Source organism: Nasonia vitripennis, chromosome 5, assembly GCF_009193385.2.
Source record: "Nasonia vitripennis strain AsymCx chromosome 5, Nvit_psr_1.1, whole genome shotgun sequence".
Classification (NCBI taxonomy): Eukaryota; Metazoa; Arthropoda; class Insecta; order Hymenoptera; family Pteromalidae; genus Nasonia; species Nasonia vitripennis.
Genome location: NC_045761.1, coordinates 19,501,175 through 19,523,410, shown reverse-complemented (window position 1 = coordinate 19,523,410; position 22,236 = coordinate 19,501,175). Strand labels below are relative to the sequence as shown.

The following is a 22,236-nucleotide window of genomic DNA, read 5'->3' as shown; positions in this document are numbered from 1 at the left end:
AGCAGCGACGGCAAGAAACCTCTCGCGTGTTGGTTCTTCGCACGAAGAAGAAGAAGACTATGGAAAAAAGGTGTTCGCGCTCATTTGTCAAGCCAGGAAAGACTCCAGGCCAATGAATCACCTTTCAGTGTGTAAAATAAAAAAGCTCACAGCACACGTGCGCGCGCGTCTCATCTTCGCGATTTTCTTCCCATCTCTCTTTCTCGTTTTCTTCAGCCCGCAGCAATGCGGCGCATGCAGGGGAAGAGAACTCGTCGACCTTGAGGCTCGAAAGCGGAAGATATCTCGCGCACACACCCAAGAAAGGAAGAGAGAGAGAGAGGGAGAGAGAGAGAGAGAGAGGAAGTGTCGTGTGCGTTGCAGGCGCCAGACGCAAGCGACAGAGAGTAGCTGCTGCTGCTGTCGCTACTATGCTGAGAGACGAGCGTTATATGGCAGAGTATATAGCGAACAGCAGCTCGCGGCTGCTTCCGACTTTGAGGAATCCCGTTGCGAGTCCTCGAGTAATTGGGACTTGACCTCGCCGCAACGCATTATCTTTGCGAAAGGTGTGTTGTGCTTCTGTTCTATTCGCCGAGGACGCAACTGTGTCTCCGTTTTATTTCGCTTTCTCGGCAGAGGCGCAGCTGCTCTTATCTCCCGGTTTACCCGAGATTTCGAGAGATTTGTCGCCGTATTATTTTTTTGTTTGTTTGTGCGTGTAAAAGTACCGTAAGCTGACGGTTGCCACGTACGTCTGATGTTCGCGTAACGACACTTGTATCGGCTACGTCTGTATTAATGACTGCGGAATGTGCCTAAAGTATCCGTATTTAGATCAAAGGTATTTAAACGCAAACAGGATCCGGCAACGGAGAAAAGGTGAATCGCTTATGAAAATTAGAAGCTCAGCGGTAAACGGTTCCTCCCACGCATAAGCGCGAAAAAAAATCGCTCTCGTCTCTTATCACAAAAGGAAGCAATCAGCGACTTTGCGCATGACGCGTTGGTTATTAGTATCTATCCCCGAATCTTGAAAATCTCTCTCCGAGGCGCATATAACTGTCCAGAAGCGCTATGCTGCACAGCTGCTATACCACCGAAAGTTCACATCGAGCGGAAGAAGACAATAGACCCGCAGCAGCCTCGTCATCCCGTCTTCCTCGTACACACTCCCGTATACTGTTATAAGCTGCTGCGCGAAAGCTTAGGCAGCTATCGCTGCTTATAATCGATCCCACGAATATTTCCTATGCATCTTTATCGCGCCGTTTCCGCGACTAGCGCGCAGATATTTCGGCCGAACGGTAGTGCGTGGGCGGGGCTGAACAGTTGCATTATCATCCGGGCAGATTTATTTGCGAGAAAGAGAGAGATGCTGCGCGAGAGACTAATTAATACGGGGAGAGAGAGAGAGAGAGATGCGTTGGCGTCGAGAGAAAAATGCGGTTTACAGTTTTCCGAGGCTGATCTGTTTTGATGGCTGCGCTGAAGGATATCTTCTGGCGGTGTTCGGCTGATTTATATAATGCACAAGAGAATAAGACGCAGCGTGGGGTTTATATAGGCGTGTAATAACCGTTTCGCGCCGCGCGTGCGAATTTAATATGAAATTTTCGATTTCAATCATCTTGAGATAGAGGCTGCGATGTGTATAGCTCAGGGTACTCTCGAGGCCTGAATGAAGTGGTTTGTTTTTAGCCTACGTGGAACATAACATACGGCGCATAAGACGCTCGTTAAGTAATCCAAAGGGCCGTGAATTCTGCGGGTATATGTAATACAGTTAACCGTGCGCTCGCGAGTCACCGGCAATTTGGCGCGAAAAGGAACGGCTGTGCGCGGAAAAAAGGGGGAAGAAAAGCTTCGAGAGGAGTCGATGTACCGACAGAGAGTGTCGGGCGGACGAGTTGTGCAACTTATCACGGTATATCAGATTCTGTCATAACTGTCAAGATCACGGTGGACGAGAGAGAGCGCGCAAGAGAGAGAGAGAGAGAGAGAGAGAGAGAGAGAGAGAGAGAGAGAGAGAGAGAGAGCCGCGAGTAGATTCCGCCAATAAATTGCCGCTTATGCAACGCCATCAGCATGAAGCGGGTGTACCGCTTGCGGCTTCCATTTCGCTCTTGTCTATCTCCATCTTTCTCTCTCGCTCTTGCGCTCGCGCGCGAATCTTCTCTCGTCGGCGTACACGCTGCAGAGAGGGAGAGAGGCCTATTCGGGTCATCGTGCTTCAAGTCCTCACGTACAGCCCATCATGTCGTTTTCTGCTTTTCTCTCAGCATTATCCTTCCGCGCCGCGCGGAGCTGTGTATATGAGAGAGAGAGAGAGAGAGAGAGAGAGAGAGAGAGAGAGAGAGAACGCGGAGAGGGCTCGCTCCTTTTTCTTCCTCTTTTATCAAATGCCACCGCAAATTCTCCCGTGGAGAGAGTGTACATTCAATTACGCAGTTTGCGTGAGCGCGAGCGCTTAAACCGGCCTGACTTATTATTAGCTATTACGTGCCGAAGCTTATGCCGGGATCCTTGATTATTATTAGGCTCAACAAACTGGATTGTTGTTGATGCTCTTGTTGGCTGGATGATTGACTCTTTAGCTTGCCGTATTTGTGACAAAGGCTGTTTATGTATGAGTAGTCGGCGTGAAAATGCAAGTGTCGTGCGATAAGGGGCTGCTGGTTTGCAGCCGAGATTTCTTTATCGACGGCGGTATAGACTTAGTAACCGGATTTACTGATAAGCTAAGTTGATTCATTTAGGCTAAAGGCAAACTCTTCCATGGTATGTGCTGTTGCATAATACAAAGCTTATGCAGTCGATACATCAATGGAGCCCCCTCAAATTATTGGAGCACTAAAGCGACTTCCTGCAATTATATTTTAAGGGATTGCTGACATAACGGCTTGAAACTTCAGGTGTATCAGTCCGCAACTTCATTATTGGCGTTCAAACAAACAAGCTTAGTTCGGTCGGTAAAGCAGTTTGCGTGAGATCTTAAATCCAAATCGACTCAGCTCATGTTTTAATCATTCAACATACTAGCGTACAGGATAAGCTCTCTTCACGCGAGAAAAAAGCTCACTCCAAATCATCGCAAAATAATTATTCCACCCTCTCTCAAATAATCCCCATGATTAATTACCTAAAATAGGTCACTAACCGACACGAGGAGCGCTAGCTTTTTTCGCAATCCATCACACGTCCATTACATCAGCCGCTCGACTAAATAAGGTCCTGAGTCGTCGCGCATCCAATAAACTTCAGAAGGATCTTTGGCGGCGGCGTCAGTCAGAATAAGGGCGCACGTCACATTTAAATGGAAGCGCGCGCGCTCTCTCTCGTATATACGCGAGAGAGAATAGAGCACAGAGAGCGCGAGAAAAAGCCTAGGCCGTGTGGCGTGAGGCTCTCTCTCGCGAGAGCGCGAAGGTAAACGAGGCCGATTGTGTATCCCGTTGCTCTCTCTCTCTCTCTCTCTCTCTCTCTCTCTCTCTCTCTCTCTCTCTCTCTCTCTCTAGCTCGCTATATAGCTCGAGCAAAGCCCATTAGACGAGTGGCTATATACACAGCCGGCGGAAGATTATTTTCGACAACAAGAAACACCCCGAAGAAACGTGCTACGTAAAATCCACACATGCAAACGCCGTGCGCCGATGCTCATTACTCGCGGGAGCCTCGCGCGCACACATACATTTATACAGGTATAGGTATACGGAAAGAGAGAGAGAGAGAGAGAGAGAGAGAGAGAGAGAGAGAGAGAGAGAGAGAGAGAGAGAGAGAGAGAGAGAGAGAGAGAGAGAGAGAGAGAAAGATCGGCGACGCCGCTGGCGCTAAGCGCGTGTATATGTGCACACACGTCTCTCAGCTGCGGCGGTAAGATGCGCTCGAGATCGCACTCAAAATTATGCTCGGCGATCCCGTTTTTGCGCGGCTGCCGCCGCACGCCGCCGCTGAGCTGCTCCTTGGGAGATCTATTTTTCACGCGGATTTTTCCTGCGGATTTTCCTGCTGCTGTTGATATGCGATTTTCTCGGCTGAGACTCGTGTATAACTGTGTTTAGCCGAGAGATGCGTATCGTAATTGGGGAACTTTCTGCATAATGTGGGGCTCAAGAATGTTTGAGGGACAGCGTACGTGTGATTTTTTTTTCTATGGGATTGTATTCCCATTTTTTTTAACGAGTTTTGATATTTGGATTGTCTCTTTACGCCAATCAATTCAAATTTCTCATCCTCAGGATTAACTCTTTCAAACAATATGTTTGATACCAGAATTTTGTTGGGATCTGCTGCAAAATGAAAGTGAATATCTCAATTATCATTGTTCATATAGAATGGATAACACATGATCTTGCAGATATCCAAGTTTCGTACACGAAAGGTAGCTTTCAAAAATACGTTGAGCAAGATTAAAATCCCGATAATATCTCCTCGTTACTCAATGTAAACACGTCCTGCCCGAGATATCGCAAACAAAAAGCCCACACCTCTCGTTCACATCATTAAACCCATCGCAAAATCACTGCACACACCTCAAAGATCCCCGCGACTCCGCAGCAAGCTCGCAAAGCCCTGCACATATCGATCTGTTTAACGCAGCTAAATACCAGCTGCGCATTCGTACATACCCCGCCTATAAATATCCTCTCGAAACCAGCTCCGCAGAGATTTCCTCTATCTCTTCTTCCATATACCTCTCCTCCGCCTTGAAAAAAGAAAGAAAAAAAAGAAGCGCAGTAAAGCGCGCACGCGTCTGCGTGAACGGGTGGTGCCCGAGCAGCACGCGCGCGCGTAACGGACTCCGCCAAATTGGCGTATAGTACAGCATAGCGCGCGCGCACAGCCCAAGAGAGAAAGAGAGAGAGAGAGAGAGAGAGAGAGAGAGAGGATGCGGCGGCGCGGGCCTTCGGGAATCCACGCGCGCGAGCGCAGACTAGGAGGAGAGCCCCGCGGTTCCGGGTTCGATTCCCAGGCCGGCCAGATCTAGATGCGAGGGAGAGAGAGAGAAGCGCATCCTAACGATAAACCACACATAGCTCTCCTCGCGCAGGTCCGCAATAAATTATTATTGTCCCGATCAATTCGCCGAGGCTTGTTGTTGTTGTTGTTGCCTTTATTGTTGCTCGATTCAGATGCTTCGCGGATGCGCGGAATTCAGTCGCGTTAGGTGACGCTTATGGCCTTAAAGAGAGCTGCATAACGGATCGGATGTGCTTTTCGGATAGTATAGCTAGCGCATAACGGTCGCGATAAAAGTTTAGGAAATTTCGATGGATCTGGGCGGGGGGAAACTGTAACTCGATTTTTACTCTCTGCTTCGACGATAGGGAGAGCGTAATTGATCCCGCGAAGATTAGCGCGCCGCCGCAGTGGAAAAAGACGAGTGTGCCGAGACACGCGGTCCCCGCCAGTATCGCCTCGGCGCATCGAATCGAATTCGTTCCGAATCGAACGAGCTGCGCGTCTCTGCGAATCGTGTGAATTTACTCGTCAAACCTATATTTTAACGTTTTCGCGCGAAAAAAAGGACTTCCGAGAATCATTATATACAGGTCCTAGTGTATACCCGCAGCGTATTTGCATATAAAGTACCGGCGACCCGTTGCCTTCTGGGACATCTTCTTATTACTTCTGATAGATGCTCGCGATAATCGCGGCTCTAATTTTCATTTTTAGTTAACCGTTAGACGTACCCCCTCCGCATCGCCTCTCGAATATGGCCCCGTGTGCAGTAAACAAATTCACCGACGATGAAAAAAAAGGCACATCTATTCCGTTACGCATCATCCGACGTGTGTACGAATCCAATTAGCGCATTACGCGAACTTTAGCTTCTCGCGCTTCTCCCCTTTTCCCACAGTCCGGAAAAATCATAAAAGATGGAGCCGTTTTCATCGGCCGTTCGCCCGAGAGAGATGCGGCTTTTTCTAGCTATATATACACTCCCGGAAAAGGAGCTATACACACTGTACACCAGCACACAATAGAATTACTCAAAAATTGACTTTTCCCGGTACACGTACAGGTCGTCGGTCCATTATATCCTCCCTGTTATTTCGGCTTCGGCTGTGCTCGACAGTCGGGCTCAATTAAAGGCATTTTACCGCTGGAAAATCGCGGATTCATATACGTATTGCTCGTCATCGTAAAGAGCCGCGCATGTGTGTGTGCGTAGATGAGCGGAAGCATCGGCGGAATAAAGCCGCGCTCGTAATAATTAAACGGCGATAAAAGCAGGAGCTCGATAAATTTCACGTGTATATATCGGGACCGATAATTCCGTCGTTAGAGGCACTGCGCGTGCGCTGTAACGGATGTTTAACTTTCTGGATGGATTCTGCGATGTGTCGTCTGCCTATGCGAACATTCGTCGCATTTTGTTTTCCTCTTCTTTGACCCGACACGAGGCGTGTAATGACGCGTAATTTACACCTGAGATCGTTTATTGAATATGGGGAGATAGCTTTTAATAACAGGCCGTATTTCATGGGTGTAACCAGGCCGCGAGAGAGGCGTGATTATTAAGATCGACGCGCGGTTAATGGCCGGTTGATCGGTATTGGCTGGATTAATTATTCAAATTCGAGGAAAAATCCGCCTGGTTATATACTCTGCACAGTTAGACGGGCTTTCAGCAAATTGGACTCGACGACGTCCGATATGTATACACGTAGTCGCAGTCGTTGTACGTGTATAAACGTCGACAGTTTAACGAAAAAAGGGCGAATTAATTCCGTAAAAATCGCGTGTAATGCGCGCACGCGCGCGAACAAGCTCTACGTAATCGAGAAAAAAGGCCATTTCTTGCACGATAAAAAGCTTCCGCAAAAAGCGAACCCTCGCATATCACTCCCCGTCGGCATACGCCTCCACTCTACGCACGATAAAACAAACGAAATTCCGGCGGAATTTTTAATCGGCGCAGCATTAGCGCGCGAAAACATCTCCGCAGACCAACCCTTCAAAAAAAAAAAAAAAAACAAAAGAACCATGATAATAAGTTCACGCGAAAACCTACTCCCTCCTATCTATCTCTCTCTCCCTCTGTGTCGGCGTTAACAAAAGTCCATCAAGGGGCAGTGGCTCCGCGCATTAGAGCACTCGGGCGTTACGCGTCGTCAGCCGATAGCCAAGGGTTGCCCTTACGCACTCGGCCAATATCGAGAGCTACGGCCCGGAGATAAGACACCGCACGCATGTGTGTGTGTGTTTGTGCAAGGAAGCGGCAATACACAGAGCGCGCAGGATCATCCTTGCGCGAAGAAGAAGAGAGAGAGAGAGGCTAGATATATCCAGGGAGGGATCCGGCGCTCTGCGATTGGCCCTGTGCAGCCGCGTTTCCCCACTTCTCTCTCTCTCTCTCTCTCTCTCTCTCTCTCTCTCTCTCTCTCTCTCTCTCTTACTCTCTCTCCCCGGCGCGGAAAATTCACTTTTTACCGGGGGTTATTACAAAACTGACTGGCATCTCCTAGACCATGTCATTACGCCGCTGACGCTCGACCTGTGGCGTACAGAGAGCATCTCTCCTCCGTGCACTCACGTATATAGAGCCGACACACACACACACGTGCGCACGGCTGAGAAGCTCTATACACGCGCTCTCGCGTTATATCCTGTGTGCCCCCCGTGCGCCTCTCCTCCTCCTCCTTCCTCTTCTTTTCCCCCTTTTCTTCTCTCTCTCTCTCTCTCTCACTCTCTCTCTCTCTCTCTCTCTCTCTCTCTCTCTCTCTCCCTCACTCTTTCGCGCGGACGCTTCCTCGTAGTTCCGTATACACTACTACTACTAGTAGTAGTAGTAGTACAAAGTACGTCGCGCGGCCGTCTCGTCTCGTCTCTCGGTTGGGCGCAGTGCTGCCTGGCGAACGGAACGATCCACTGCTCTGCTCCTGCCGCCGCCGCCTCCTGCCACCGTGTGTAGACTCCTTGACTTATAGCGCGCGCGAGCCGCGGATGAGGGATAGGACAGGAGTCATTCGATTTTTCGGCCCGACGGATGTGTGGGATTGAGACGATAGACAGTGCTGAGATTCGAATTTTCGAGCGTCGTCCTTGTGCTGCATTGGCGAAACATTTGCGTTTGTGGTGATTTTTTTTTGTTCCTCGAGATCGGCCAACTGTGAACCCACACGATATAAGGACGCAGACATGGAGACCGTGAGGAAGAGTCAAATTTTCAAATCGTGAGTTGTTGACTTTTTTACATACTTTTTACTACAAAATTGTTTTCATTCACGTACAAGAGAAGCCCATACACGTTCGCCTCCGATTAACCCACTTCCATAATGACTTTGGCTAAAAGGCGAAAGTAAAAGCAAAATCGAAGCGTAACCGAATATGCGCAATTAGGATTCGAGCAGCAGCAGCAGTCGGCGCTTGCAACATCACCTTCACACTTGGCGCGCTTCGTTCTCCCTCTCTATCTCTCTCTCTTACTCTGCACTCGCTGCGGTGTACCTTGAAAAGCGCTGCATGGAAGCTTATGAAAGAAATAATGATTTCCTCCTTAAGCGTCTCCCGCGCGCGTACAGCTTCGACTGCAACCGGTTGTTCATTATTTCGTGCAAGAAAAACTCAATTACCAAACACCTCGCTACTGCTGCTGTGACTTTAAGGGAGGAAATTAGATTTTATCTCCGACGCTCGCGCTCGCGCTCTCGTAAAGTTTATTATTAATTTTCGACGCGAAGATGCTAATTATATCGCCGAGGTCCGCTCCTTACGCGTGCACAAGACAAAGGATGTTGGCTCTAATGTATTCGTCCTCGCTCGTAAAAATCCATTTTATTATTATTGAATATTAAAATTCCCGCCTAACGATGTTTGCATAATTCCGTGTGATTTTTCGAAAACAAAAAAAAAGAAGAGTATATGACTCTTACCTTCACGTACGTATACTCGCAACGGTATATCCGCGGCACCAGTTCTTGCTTCCAGAATTTCAGGCTCTCGTCGCGAGTCGAGCAAAAAATTTACACGCTCGAGAATGACATTACGCAACGCGCCTAAAAAAATTGCCCGCTTACATATAGTTGCGTAACAGTAAAAACGCGAGATAATGCATATTCCTATATAGCGATTACGTTAAACTAATCCCCCCAAATACACATAGACAGAGTCACGTATGAAGTCGACTCAGAGCGCGGGCGAGGGTAAGGTCCGTTCTCCAGAGACATTGTCATCGGGCGGGTGTATTGTCCTTTTGTCGCGATTACGTGCGCAGCGGTCCTATCTCTCTTTCTCTCTCTCTCTCTCTCTCTCTCTCTCTCTCTCTCTCTCTCTCTCTCTCTCTCTCTCTCTCTCTCGGCTGCACGAGCGCGCGCGCGGAAAGAAACGAGGGAGAGACTTCTAGGAGGAAGGAACATCGACCAATCAAACGGGACATTAACCACAGTGAACCCGAGAGGAGTCCCCCCTTCGCTCTGGTTTATAAGACGTATATAACACGTATGCATATCTCTGGAGAAAAAAACTGGAGCATAGAGGGAAAACGATCCTCGGACGCGGTTGACTTACAGCTAGACACACGTACGTCGTCGTACTTGCAGTGTATAGCGTCCCGGAAGTGTCCGAAGATGACGCGGAGGCTTTTATGCCGGAAGCCAGCGTATTGCGCGGACTGGACTTTTGTATGCTAATTTCTCCTCCTCCCAAAGGGCTGCTGCGGGCCCTGTGCATTGTTTTTTTTCTCTCTATTACACAACGTAATCCTCTTTTTCGGGAGTAGCTTCACTGCGAAGAGCGAAAGTGCGCAATTATCCCTAATGGCATACGTCCAGCTCGGAAACGCTCGCGTCATCCTCCTATGGCTGAAACGCGCCTCTCTCGCATCGAACAATCGGTAATGCGCGATAATCCCTCTCTCGCAGCGTCTTTAAACGCGCATAACTCTCGTCGGCTCGCTCTTTTATCGATAGTAGAAACGACGCGAGCTTTCCTCCCCGCTCGCACACATAAGGAAGCGATGAAGGCCTTCCTCCTCTAAGTACGAGCTTTAGCCGCGGTTCCGTTACACACACGACTAAAAGTTTCGACTATATTATATACCCTGTATACGCGGAGTTTAAATTATTATATTCACTCGCGCGGGAGGTCGCGCGCTCGAACCGACGAGCGATTGTTATACCGCCGCCGCCGCACGGTCAAGGTCGCCGACTGATGCCAGAGCTCTTACTCGTACTACTGCGCGGAGAGATGTCTTTCTTGCGCGAGCGCAATTTCGCTTGATCGCTCTTTCATTATTTTTCGACGGAGGATTAGAGTGTAGGAGCCGATGCCGGGATTTCTTCTTTACGAGCGGGGAAAAAGTGCACGTACGTGTAATTGACGCGCATAGCTTATTTCGCGCCACTGCTTTATTGTTTCTCGCGGAGAGTTTTTGCCGATTTAGGGATTGTTCATTACCGTATGGAAGAGTTTTTTACTAATAGTCGTCACGTACGCGCGTTTTTGTTATGTACACTATGGGTGAGTCCTTTTCTCTACTATAAAAGCGGTAAATTCAAGTGAGAAGTTTTTTTGCACGTGTCCGAGTATACAAATCCCGGTCACAGAGCGAGCGAGCGCCAGAGAAAACCGTGCAATAAGTACCGGTATGTATCCCCCCCGAAGAGGGACACAGCATCGGCGCGGGTATACAGAATCACGATCGGCAAAAACGTAGCGTCGTCGCGATGTCCCGAAAAAAACCTATATATATATAGTGAGAGAGGCACAACATCTGGCGGTATACATCAGGAGCCGATCAACGACCTCTCGCTTTACAGGACGATAAGTTCCAGGCGATTAGCCGATTCCAGGGATGAAGCAGAAGAAGAAGAAGAAGAAGATGAAAGAAGAAGAAAAAATCGAAGAGAAGACTATAGGTATACATACACACGGGAGCTTTCTCTCGCGGGCGACCGCAAATAACTATTCTCGCCCGTCGGCGGCAGGATTTCTAAGGGCGATTTGCGTCAAATTAGTGCATAGTTAACGCGAGCCCGGTGCTCCAGGAAGATACGTAAAGACGCGGACCTCATGCGGACTCGGATCGCTGAGCTTCAACGTCAGGATATTATAAGCTTCACTCGCTCGCTAGCTCGCGGACTGAGTGCTATGTAAATTCGAAGCGCGTATATTATATACGCGCTCTGTTAGAGCTATGCGCGTTTGTTTTGCATGAGGATCGGCTTCTATTTTTTCGGGAAAAAGTGAATTCCCCGGCGCGAGTGTATGCGGAATAAGCGCGCGCTTTGTACTTTACGATCTTCTGGGGACAATAAAGTTTCTTCGGCTGAGACCGACAAAAAAGTCGCTCCAGCCTTTGAACATACCGTGCATAGACAAAACGCGGTCCGTGGGCTCCTCCTATTCTTGTTTATATTATACAGCGTAAAAAATCGGTTACCGATACTCTTTGTTTGCGGCTACGCGCGTTCGCGGAATTGAATTAATCAAGAGCTTCACTACTACGTCGTCGTAGTGCGTCGCGAGTCGGTGTTAATTAATAGGGATGTGTATAGAAGGCAGCGAGGGAATTATTATAAAACGTGACTCGTCGGGATGTTTCATTACATATCCGTTGGGCTGCGATATCGCGGCGGCCGATTTTTCACTCTCGCCATGGGGGACAGCTCGCGTAATGGAGAGCGCGCGTATAGCTTCTTCTTCTTCTTTTCTTCTTCTCCTAGATGCAAGACGCGCGCGAGAGAAGATATGAGGAAGAGAGTAGGCTACCTGCGCTCCGGGGCAGTTCTATATACGTGCGCGGATCATCAGCCGGATTAATCACTGCGCTAAAGCGATAAACGGGAATAGCGTCAACTCTCTTTCTTTCTTCTTATACGGCTTATTCATCTGAAATGATTATTAGCTTCGAACTGCGAAACTGTAACTCTAACATAATTATCGGCTCTAATTGATCGGCGCCTATAAGATTCGACTTTTCGACTGGGAAAACTGTGCTACCATTGCTTTATACGCCGCTCGTAATTCAAATTTTACTGCGCGCCGATGGTACAGTTACGAGAAAAAAGCGTCAAACATTCGTCGGATCTTCTAATCATCGGCGTAAGTGGCTTATATAAACGCAGATCTCGTGGATATATTTTTCGCATCGGCGCGCGCGACATTCCTTTTGCTTCTGTATCTTCCTTGAGAGGGACGGACGCGATTAACGGGAGGAATCGTCATGCGAGAATGGGAGTAGTCCCGCTGCGCTTGAGAGACGGGGAAATTCTCTCTCCTCTTCAGATCGACGCGCGCCGCTCTCTACGTATATGTATAACGTCATGCACGAGCGCTACAGCTTGATGTGTCGCCAAAGTGCGCTGACCTTGTCTTACAACGTGTCAACGTACTTTGCACTGCTTCGCTCTTTGTTTTCTCTCTCTCTCTCTCTCTCTCTCTCTCTTCTCGGGAGCCTTGCTCGGGTATACAAACGCGCATCATGGTTTTTAGTAAAAATTGTACACACGGCAAGCAGCAATCAAGCGTCGCCGTTTAATTAAGCTGCGAATATGCCTTTTCCGCGCAAAGACACCGAGTGTATGTACAGTTTCGATTGGCAGTGAGAGAAGAGAGTAGGAGGAGGCGGCGATGTATAACGCGCTCGCGTCTGCGATTAAGGCGTTCAACTAGCCGCGACGGTTCCGTTAAGTCGCCTCCGCTGTAGCTGCTGCTGCAGGAGGTGACAAAATTCACGTGCGCGCACCTAAGACACACGCGCGTTGATTATAAGCCAGCGCGCGTATACGCGTATTATACGCCGGAGGCGCCGCGATCTTCCAGAGATTTCGCCAAATGTGTATGATTGAAGCGCTTGGAGAGCGCGTCAACTTTCGGTTTTTATGCGCGCGGTCGAGGGAAATCAGCGATAACGCGAGAGACTCGACGAGCTTTTGCTCTTCTTTTCCGCAGCGCGAGCGGTGCTTCAGCTTCGACGTATTTATGAAAGAAATCTCTCCGCGTTCGCCGCAGCTTATAAATTGCGGGAAATTAACGGTTGATATAAATTAACGGTAAAGACGCGTTCAGGATTCTCGAAGACGGAAAAGTTCGATCTATATTTAGGAGCGCGTGTATCATTGCGCGCGAAACGATTTCGTACGCACGGAATTCAGCGGCCGTTTTTTTTTCGTTCTACGGAGAGACAATCGATTACGTGACGCTTTTTTCCTCTCCTCGCAGTAGCCACTGCTACAGCTAATACTGTATCGCGGCATCGAAGAATTTTAATACGACACGTAATACGTACAGCCCCCTGTGCTTTTTTGCCGAACGGTATATACGAGATCGGAACACACAGTAATTACAATTCGTCTTGGAGTCCCTCTCTCTGAGGAATTCCGAGTTAAATCTACGTGTTCTCTATCTCTCTCTCTCTCTCTCTCTCTCTCTCTCTCTCTCTCTCTCTCTCTCTCTCTCTCTCTATCTCTCTCTCTCGCCTGCGCGCAATTACCCCCGTCTCGATTTCTTATCGCGCGGGGAAGCTGGTCTTTAGGAAATATTTCAATATTACTCGCCGGAGCTCTCGAGGAGTTAAAGAAAAAAAAGCTCGAAGAAACGTTAGAATCGTACATAACAGAGGATTAATCGGCTATTGTTCGGTTTGGCCCGTTGCTGAGAGAGCTAGAGAGGGAATTCGACGAGAGCCGTCTTTCGCGACACGGGAATTAAATGCGAAAACTCCTGCCGCAGCAGGCGGGTCACGAGGTGAGATCGTGACTTTCGTTAGTGTGTGGCGCTCTGCGCAGAGAGAGAGAGAGAGGGAGAGAGAGAGAGAGAGAGAGAGAGAGAGAGAGAGAGAGAGAGAGAGAGAGAGAGAAATTAAGCTCCCGTGGGTTGACGTCGCTTTTCGTACGGGCAAAATTTACGGCCACTACATTTATTCATCCCGCGAGAGCTTCGGAATTTTCAGCTCGAAGCTATATTCCTCGTTATTAGCCATGGAAATGTAAGCCGCTGCATTATGTCCAAACGTATCAATTAAAGCGAATTCTTCCGACGATCCCTCCCAGGGAGTTCAATGAAAGGACGCGATTGCGCAGCGCGTCGAGCGTCGCAGCTCTTGGAAGCGCAGCTTCTTCGTAGACAACAACAGCGAGTGTTATTTTCGCTTAAGCATAATAAATACATCCGCGTTTTATTCCGCTCACGCCGGACAGCCGAGGCTATCCTCGCTTCGAATTAGCGATATGAGCGATCTCCGGTCAAGCGCGCGCACTAATCTCGCGCAATTTGCCCCGGCGCTCGCGGCCCGAGCCGAGAGATACCATAGCACTTTAATCGTTCCGTTTTCGCCACTGCTATATTCTCCTCTCTCTCTCTCTCTCTCTCTCTCTCTCTCTCTCTCTCTCTCTCTCTCTCTCTCTCTCTCTCTCTCTCCGCCCGGCTCTCCTTTATTCCACTTATTGCAGCGCGTTGGAAGCTCTCTTTTCTCTTCCTTTGATTCTTCATTCTCGCCTCCGCTTCTTCTTCTCCTCCTTCTTCTTCTTCTTCTTCTTCTTCTTCCTCGCTTTCCCCGTATAGAGGTGCAGCGTATTATATGTAGGCATTCTCTTCCTGATACATCTGCTCGGAAAGATGATCTCTCTCGTATAGAAATATAAGACTTACTTTCGGATTCCTCGCTGTGCGAGAGAGCGCAGATCTTGCTCCTCTGTGCGCGCGCGCGCCGCGCCTTTATCCCCGCGACTAATCGGGAAAAATAGAGGATCATCGAAGCTCCGCACCGCGAGAGGGATTTTTCGTATACTTGCGCACAACTCGCGCGATTATACTGTATGTACGATGGTTTATTGTGCCAAGATTTTCTCGTATGTAGGCATTTATCACCGAGCTGGGGGTGACAACAAAAACCTGTCGACTGATTTGGCACTTTGATTTTTCAAAGGGCCAACGCTTGTGGGATAGGGTGGATGAAAAATCGTGGGGTATTTTTAGGGGGAAAGTTATACGGCTCTCGAGTTACCGGCAAAAATCGTTTTCAAAAGCTCTCGTCATTAACGCTCGGCGAAAATTTTCGAGACGGCTGGGTATTTTACATACCGGGTTTATGTGGGTCGTAAATTAAAGCTTTTGCGCATTCATGGCTCGGATTGAGGAAAAATCGTGTGTACCGATCCGAGCGGTTAACTAACGTAGTTGACTCTGAACTAAAAATTTTAGAGGCTACTTAATACGACCAGTCCGTTTCACGACGTATATAAAAAACAAGTTCAGCCGTCCGTTATAAAGCGCTTCTTTCGTATCATACCCCTCCGACACCTGCTACAAACGTCGCGTCCTTGTGCCGGTTAATTGTCGCCAAGCCGGAAATGACTAATGGGCCTTGAACTTCCGGCTACCAGCGCAGAGCCGAGATCGAGCGCCGGTTGGAGAAAAGGGAGCGTACGTGTAGTGCTCCTGAGTAAATTACACACAGCGCTGGAGATATCCATTTTCCAGGTAGCACACGTCGCCAAGGGTCAACGTACGCTTTTCTTTTTTCGAGCCTTACTCCGCATCGCACACCTACTATACATCCAGAGCAAAAATCCCTTTCCATTTTCGCCTCTCTTCCTGCATACTTTTCTGGCTTTTCCAAGAGAGCCCATACGCCGGCCCTCTAACCGGAAGACACAGCTCTCGCGTATGTACTATAGCTAGCGCGCGCGGTTTATAGTGCATCAACACCGCTCTCTCTCTCTCCTGGCGGTAATTTCAAAATTGCCTTCCCCGACCGACTACTAAGGGGTAAAGGACCCTCTCGGTCCATCGACTCGGCTCCGCGGCAGTTTCTCTCTCCCGGCCAAGAGAGAAGCGAGGGAGAGGAGGCGCGCATAACGCACTTGCCTCGTAATGGACTAAACGCGCGCGCGCGAGAGAGAGAGAGAGAGAGAGAGAGAGAGAGAGAGAGAGAGAAAGAGAGAGAGAGAGAGAGAGAGTCTCGTTGCGACCGAGAGCAATCGCCTTTCGGGATGCGTAAAACGCAGGGCATAAACCGCTCCTCCTGTGCAGCCCTTCCTGCTTTCCTCTCCACGCGCGGCGCGTTGAGAGTAGAGGAGGAGGAGGAGGACGGGGTGCAGCGCAGTCTCGGGGAAATATATGACTGGCTTAAAGACGGATCGGCGGCTTATAAACTGGCAGTGATGGCTCTCTGAAGCTTCATCTCCGTCCGATATTTGCGCCCTTCTCGCGATGACGGACGTCTTTCGCGACGCGAAGAATGTCTCTTTCTCGCTCTCCCCTTTTTGAAACGAAAAATACACCTCTCGCTCGCATTACAAAGCGAAAGCTGCAATCTTCGAGGGTTGGACCGAGCGAGGAAAGCTGTTAGCGGCGGCACTCGTGCTTCCGTTTCCGGTCTGGACGCTGCTTCGCTTTAACGACGCCCTGCTGCTGCTGCTACTGCTGTTTCGTCTTTTTTTCGCATTCCTCGCACTAGCCGCACGGCAAAAGAGCGGCCTTTCTCTTTCGATGGGCCATTCTTGCAAATTTCTCGCGGCCTCGCTACTCTTCACTTTCTCGTTTTGCCTATTTTTCTTACGGGCTGTGATATATATTCAACGCTAGTAACAGCAGTGGCTTTTCGGTGAGCGCGCATATATGAAAGCGAGACTCGGCAATTTCAGCATCGCGCCCCTGACGTTTACGGGGCAATTTGCGAGAGGGAGAGAGAGAGAGAGAGAGAGAGAGAGAGAGAGAGAGAGAGAGAGAGAGAGAGAGAGCTTTACCGCGCGGCCGATAGATGCCCGTTTTTAAATATTTGATTAGCATATATGGCCCGACTAATGAAAGCAAATTACGCTTCTCCGCAATGGTTTAATTTTCATGCTCACAACAATCGTTGCGCATGCGCATGCGCATCACCTGCGCACCCCGGTCAAGGTCGTACAAGCGGGCATATTATACACGTCGCGCATTCCGTAGCTATATTGTAATTATTGGGAGCCGATTGATGGCTCGGCCATTAGGTACTCGCGCTGGGCATTTGTTACTCTATCGGTCGACGTAATGCACGTAATCGGGTAGCCGTGTAATATAGCGCTCGATTGCCTCGTAAATAGCCGCGTAGAACCAATATCTGTCCCGGCGGAGTATACTGCATATAACGACAGGCCGTAAAGCGCAAAAAAAGGAGTCGAGAGATTTTATACGCGCGCTGCGTCGAAAATGTCATTTTCAACGTTATTCCTTCGCTCCGAGAATGCATAACGCGACAAAGATCTCATATTCCGTCATCCGTGACGCGCTGTATACATCCTTTTCCCTCGGCGTGATTAACAGCCACAAGGAAAGATCTCTCTCTCTCTCTCTCTCTCTCTCTCTCTCTCTCTCTCTCTCTCTCTCTCGTAAGAAAAGGTCTGCAATAATAAGAGCGTCGTCGATCCCGTCCACTTCCTCGTGTCCTCTGCACCTCCTCTGCTCTGTATTTCCCCGTCTAATTACCACACGGCTCGCGAGCTAATACGCGAAAGTGCGGGGTGTCAACGCGCCAAACATGGAGCCGAGGGACATTCGATCATTCCGCCGACACACAAAGCCACCGCGCCGTATACTCTCAAAGTGTAAGGGGCGGAGTAGATGGGGAAAATTACGACGGGCAGCGCGAGGGCGTCAGTTCTCGCCTTATCATTCACACCTGCGCCGATCCCTCGCTGTTTTTCTTCTCTCTTCCCAGTTTTACAGTCTCGCGAATAACTACTGCGCTTTCTAGTAAAAAAGAGCCGATGCAAATCGTCACGGCGCTCACCTGTTCTTTCCGCTCAGAGAGCGAAGAAACGCGCTCGATACACAGAGAGAAAGAGAGGATAATCCGGCGTCTAAACAGCGAAGCGATGCACCGTTCGATTTTCACGCTCGTCCTGCGAAATTGAATAAGAAGAGCAGAAGCCGCGTTGTATCCATAGTATAGAGGTAGCTGATACACGCCTAAATGCAGTAGGCGAGAGGCGACTGACACCATTCGCCGCTTCGTCCCGCTCGCGCGCGCAGCCTTTTCCCAGGCTATGATTTACGTTTACGAGTTACCGCCGCCGCTCTCTTTCTTGCGCTATATTTTTTCCCTCCTCCTCTCGCGGGTGGACGCGAGCGCTTTATAATTGGACTGTAAAACGACGACGCGGCGCTCTTCTTCGCTTATCGGAAACTTTGAATGCACAATGGCATTCTCTTTCTCTCTCTCTCTCTCTCTCTCTCTCTCTCTCTCGCTTTTCTGAGAATCTTCGCGAGAGCTTTTCCAGGCTGCCGAAGAGAGAGAGAGAGAGAGAGAGAGAGAGAGAGAGAGAGAGAGAAATATCATTTCCACGTAGCATCGACGGATTCCTGCTTCATTATTGCCCGGCGGATAGCTCAGAGCGCTAAATGCGCTTCTTCGCGCGCGCGCGCGCTCCAGCTACCGCCGCCACGGCTGCTTCCTTACTGCACGTCGATCTTTTTACGGCTACTGCGGCGCTACGCTTTGTGTATAGCCTTTTTCTTCGCTATCCTACCGCTGTATACCGCGCCGGCTGATTTATGCTCCCCCGAGTGTCTTATCGGCTTAGATTCGGTTTTACGAGCTCGCTTTCGAGAGCGGAGAACGAGAGCATTATCAATGCTCGCTCGCGGTTTTGAGAGAAACTTTGCGCCAGCTCTTGTTACGTCTAATTGCGATCGCAAGAGCTTTTTCATTACCCCAAAGCGCCTCGCTGCGCTGGAATGCAAAGTTGATCAAAAAAGAATTCCATGTTCACCCCACGAGTCAGAGCTGACCGGAAGAGTATTAGCGTTTGCGGTGAAAAAGTGACGCGCAGCTCTCTTGTCTTTTCGCCTCTGTGGTATACGCTATAACGCTCAGTCTAACTCGGCTTTGCTTCCCTAAGCAAATGCGCCGGCCGCTTTTTATTATTCGACTGTTATCTCACAGGCCTGTAATAATCGTAAATAAGACGACGCTTTTATATACGAGCGGCGTTACGTTGCGTAATTTCACATGCGCGTAAGGACGCGCGCTCGTTAAAGCCAGATAAATTTTGTCAAAGTACATACGTGTATGATCCTCGTAATTAGAATTTCACTTACGGACCGACCCTTTTTGCGCCGCATCGTCCGCGAGGGAAATGTGTTTGTCACGCTGCTGGATTAAGTGGTCATGAGAACGCTGGATTCGAAACCGCATACGTACGTGTGTGCGCATGCGCATCATTTTTCAATTATCAACCGCGAGCGTGCGTGCGGTCGTATATAATGAAAATATTCCGGAGGATTATTATTTGTACTGTGAGAGTCGTTCTCTGACGAGTCGCGAGGGTGTATTCTGGAGGAAATCGCTGTACAATTGGGTTGTCAAAAGGTTTTAAAAAATATAAAGAAACGATTAAAGAAAAAAGCGACATTATCAAAGATAAAATAATCGTAGAGTTAGACAGTTATAGCACGAACGACCCAAGCAGGAAGATGCAGTTTTGGCATAGGCGACACACGGCTATCTCTAGACTCGAAGCGCGGATTTCGGTGAGGAAAATGGAAAAGCGCCTGTGCGCCACCTATCGTTTCCAGCCATAAACCTTGTGTCCCGTCGCCGTCGGAGTATACATGAAAATTCTCTCGTGTCTCGCGACGAGGCCAATGCCCCGCGATGCACACATTGTGTCGCGCTCGACTACAAATTGCTCAATCCAGGAGGCCACGCTACTGGCGAAAAAGGGCCGTGAGATACACACGTCGCTCGCGCGAGACACACTACTACCACATACCGAAGCTCTTTCTCTTTCTCTCCGAGAGCGGGATTCTGAATTTAAGTTGTTTGCTCATGCTGGAAACGTGCGGGCGCGAGTCGGGGCTGTATCATTAGCGGATTTTTCGTTCGTTCTAGCCGCGCCGCCGCCGCCATGAATTTGAATGATTCACGGCGATTGTAGTCTGCAATCTTATCTTAACGGCCGCGCGCCGAGCTTTTCTTCTTCTTTCTTCTCTATCCTCCCGTCTCTGCATCGTTGCTGCACGTTTTCCGCCGCTCTCGTGGATGCAGGATGGATTATATTCCGCTCGCGCGCGACTGGGAGAGATACCGACTAAACGTGGAAATGCGCGATTAACGAATCTGGGATACGGCGTTTCAGCCTCGTGACGCGATGAAATTCATCGTTGGATGCTCGCGCGATAACTTCGTTTCCAGATATAGAAGACATTCTAAAAAGCTCGGCCGATTGATCAATTTTCATTATAATTTCTTTGGAGAACCGTCGTAGCTCGTGCGAGCGCAGACATAAAGAAAGTGAGGATTCACCCGCCTGTTTACAAGCCGCCGCTGCGCATGTTCCATCAATCGTGGAATATGCGCGCCAAGCGCATTCGTTTGGCATTAAGCGTGTACGTACGAGCGCAGCTCTTTGCATAAAGAGTCGGCGAGAGATGTACGGCGTTGATGTTTATTTAAGCACAGCGTGAGTAATCGAGGTCGTTGTCCACATCAGATTTTCCGCGGGGTCGCGCGATTTTTCAAGCTTTAACGCTGCGCATAATTACCGGGATAGTCTAGCGTATATAAAGGAGTCTTATCGGAAAGGTGTTCGTTCTCTCTCTCTCTCTCTCTCTCTCTCTCTCTCTCTCTCTTTCTCTCTCTCTCTCTCTCTCTCTCTCTCTCTCTCTCTTTCTCTCTCTCTCTCTCTCTCTTTCTCTCTCTCTCTCTCTCTCTCTCTCTCTCTCTCTCTCTCTCTCTCTCTCTAAGTGCGCCGTTTTCCTTCTACTCCATTTGTACAAATTGCAACAATTACCGCAGGCTCGTCGTCGCCGATAATTGCCCTATACAATGCGATTGAACTGTCAGCCGAGAACGCGCGCATTTCCATGCGCATGCGCACTCGATGTATACGCGAATTTCGCGCTCGGATGCTGCGGCTAAGCCATCGCCAAATGGTTATAGGTGTGCGGAATACATATAAGTATAAGGAGAGCGCGAGTCATTGCCGCGGTATTGCCTGTACGTTGACCTTAGTCGAGAGGAACGTCACACACATATAGGCGCTGAACCGACGCGCAACAGTGACTCGTGCGCAACACTCTCTCTCTCTCTCTCGCTCGCTCGCTTGCTCGCCAGGCTTTATATGCTAACGGCCCTCTCACTTTCGTGCATGTTGCTCTCTCTCTCTCTTTCTCTCCCTTTTCCTGCTCCTCGTCCTCTTCTCTGCAGTACTTCTTGCGCTCTCTTCCTCTTCGCAGTCCACCTTCTTCTTGTTCGCGTCTCTCTCGCTCTCGCGCCTTTTTTTACCGCAATCAACTTACTGGCCGAATAAATTGCGGATGCGATTTGCCGCCGCGAGCATTTTTTGTGTCAGTGTGCCTTTAAAAGACCCCGGTGTGGAAAATGGAATATCGCATTCTTCGCCGGCTGTCGTATTATAATCTAATTTTATCCTCTCTGCCTTTCATGCGCACACGCGATTCTGCTACAAATACTTTACGGCTGTTTTCGAGTAGTGCTTTTTTGTGTTAACTGCGGCCTTTTACCGCGTCGATTGAGATTTCTCTATAAAGATGAAAACGATTGCGAAATCTTAATGCGCATGTTGTTCGCACCGTGCGCATGAAATGTATCCGCGAGAAGTTTAATTCGCAGAGCGCTTTTATTGTATCGTTTACGGAGGGAACGCGATGGGACGAAGCGGTAACTCAAAGCCAACCGCATTCACGCCTACCGCGGGAATCTCCCCCTGGCGCTGCTGTGTACAATAATAAATTAAATAACGGATAAAAGGATATTTCAATCTCAGTCGTCCTTTGCGGGCCCCGCGAGAGCGGCATTAAAATAACAGTGCGACTACCGTACATTTTTATTGACACTCCGGTATTATGTTTTAGCGAGAGGTTGCATCGCAGCTAGTAGTAAAAAAAGTAGTACATCAGCTGTGCACAGGTACCACTAGGCGCCGTAAACAAATAGTGTATAATCACGCGACCGTTATAGCGCGAAGCGCTCGAAGGAATTGTTATTTAAGCAACAAATGCGCGCATCTCGCAAATCCTTCAGGCTCGCCATTTCCTCTTTGAAACATCGCGCGTGCAACGCGATCCCGCATGAAGCTCAATTTTTCTGCGCATGCGCATTATCTATTCCACGTCACGTATGCGGGACACGCGCGCAGCATCATCATCGCGGATAACAGTCCTTTTGATCAGCGCGGCGACTACTGTTTTAGCGTATAGGTCATGCGTAACTAAGAAGCGAGCATGCGCAGCATCTCGGTCACGTAGAGCCCTGCGTTAAACGCGGGACTTTTCCGTCTAGGGACATTTTTCTCTTTTCTATCGCCGCTC

At 49.2% G+C, this 22,236-nt stretch overlaps 1 protein-coding gene across 2 annotated transcripts in view; it reads left to right on the top strand.

Annotated features, from left to right (window-relative positions):
- The first annotated feature begins 7,805 nt into the window (after positions 1-7,805).
- Positions 7,806-22,236, top strand: part of LOC100122944 — a 53,625-nt gene continuing 39,194 nt past the window's right edge. For both annotated transcript variants that reach the window (XM_001606501.3, XM_016986365.1), the window contains exon 1: positions 7,806-8,159. In XM_001606501.3, the coding sequence (XP_001606551.3) occupies positions 8,125-8,159 (35 nt within the window). In that variant the 5' untranslated portion in view covers positions 7,806-8,124. The remainder of the gene's footprint in view (positions 8,160-22,236) is intronic.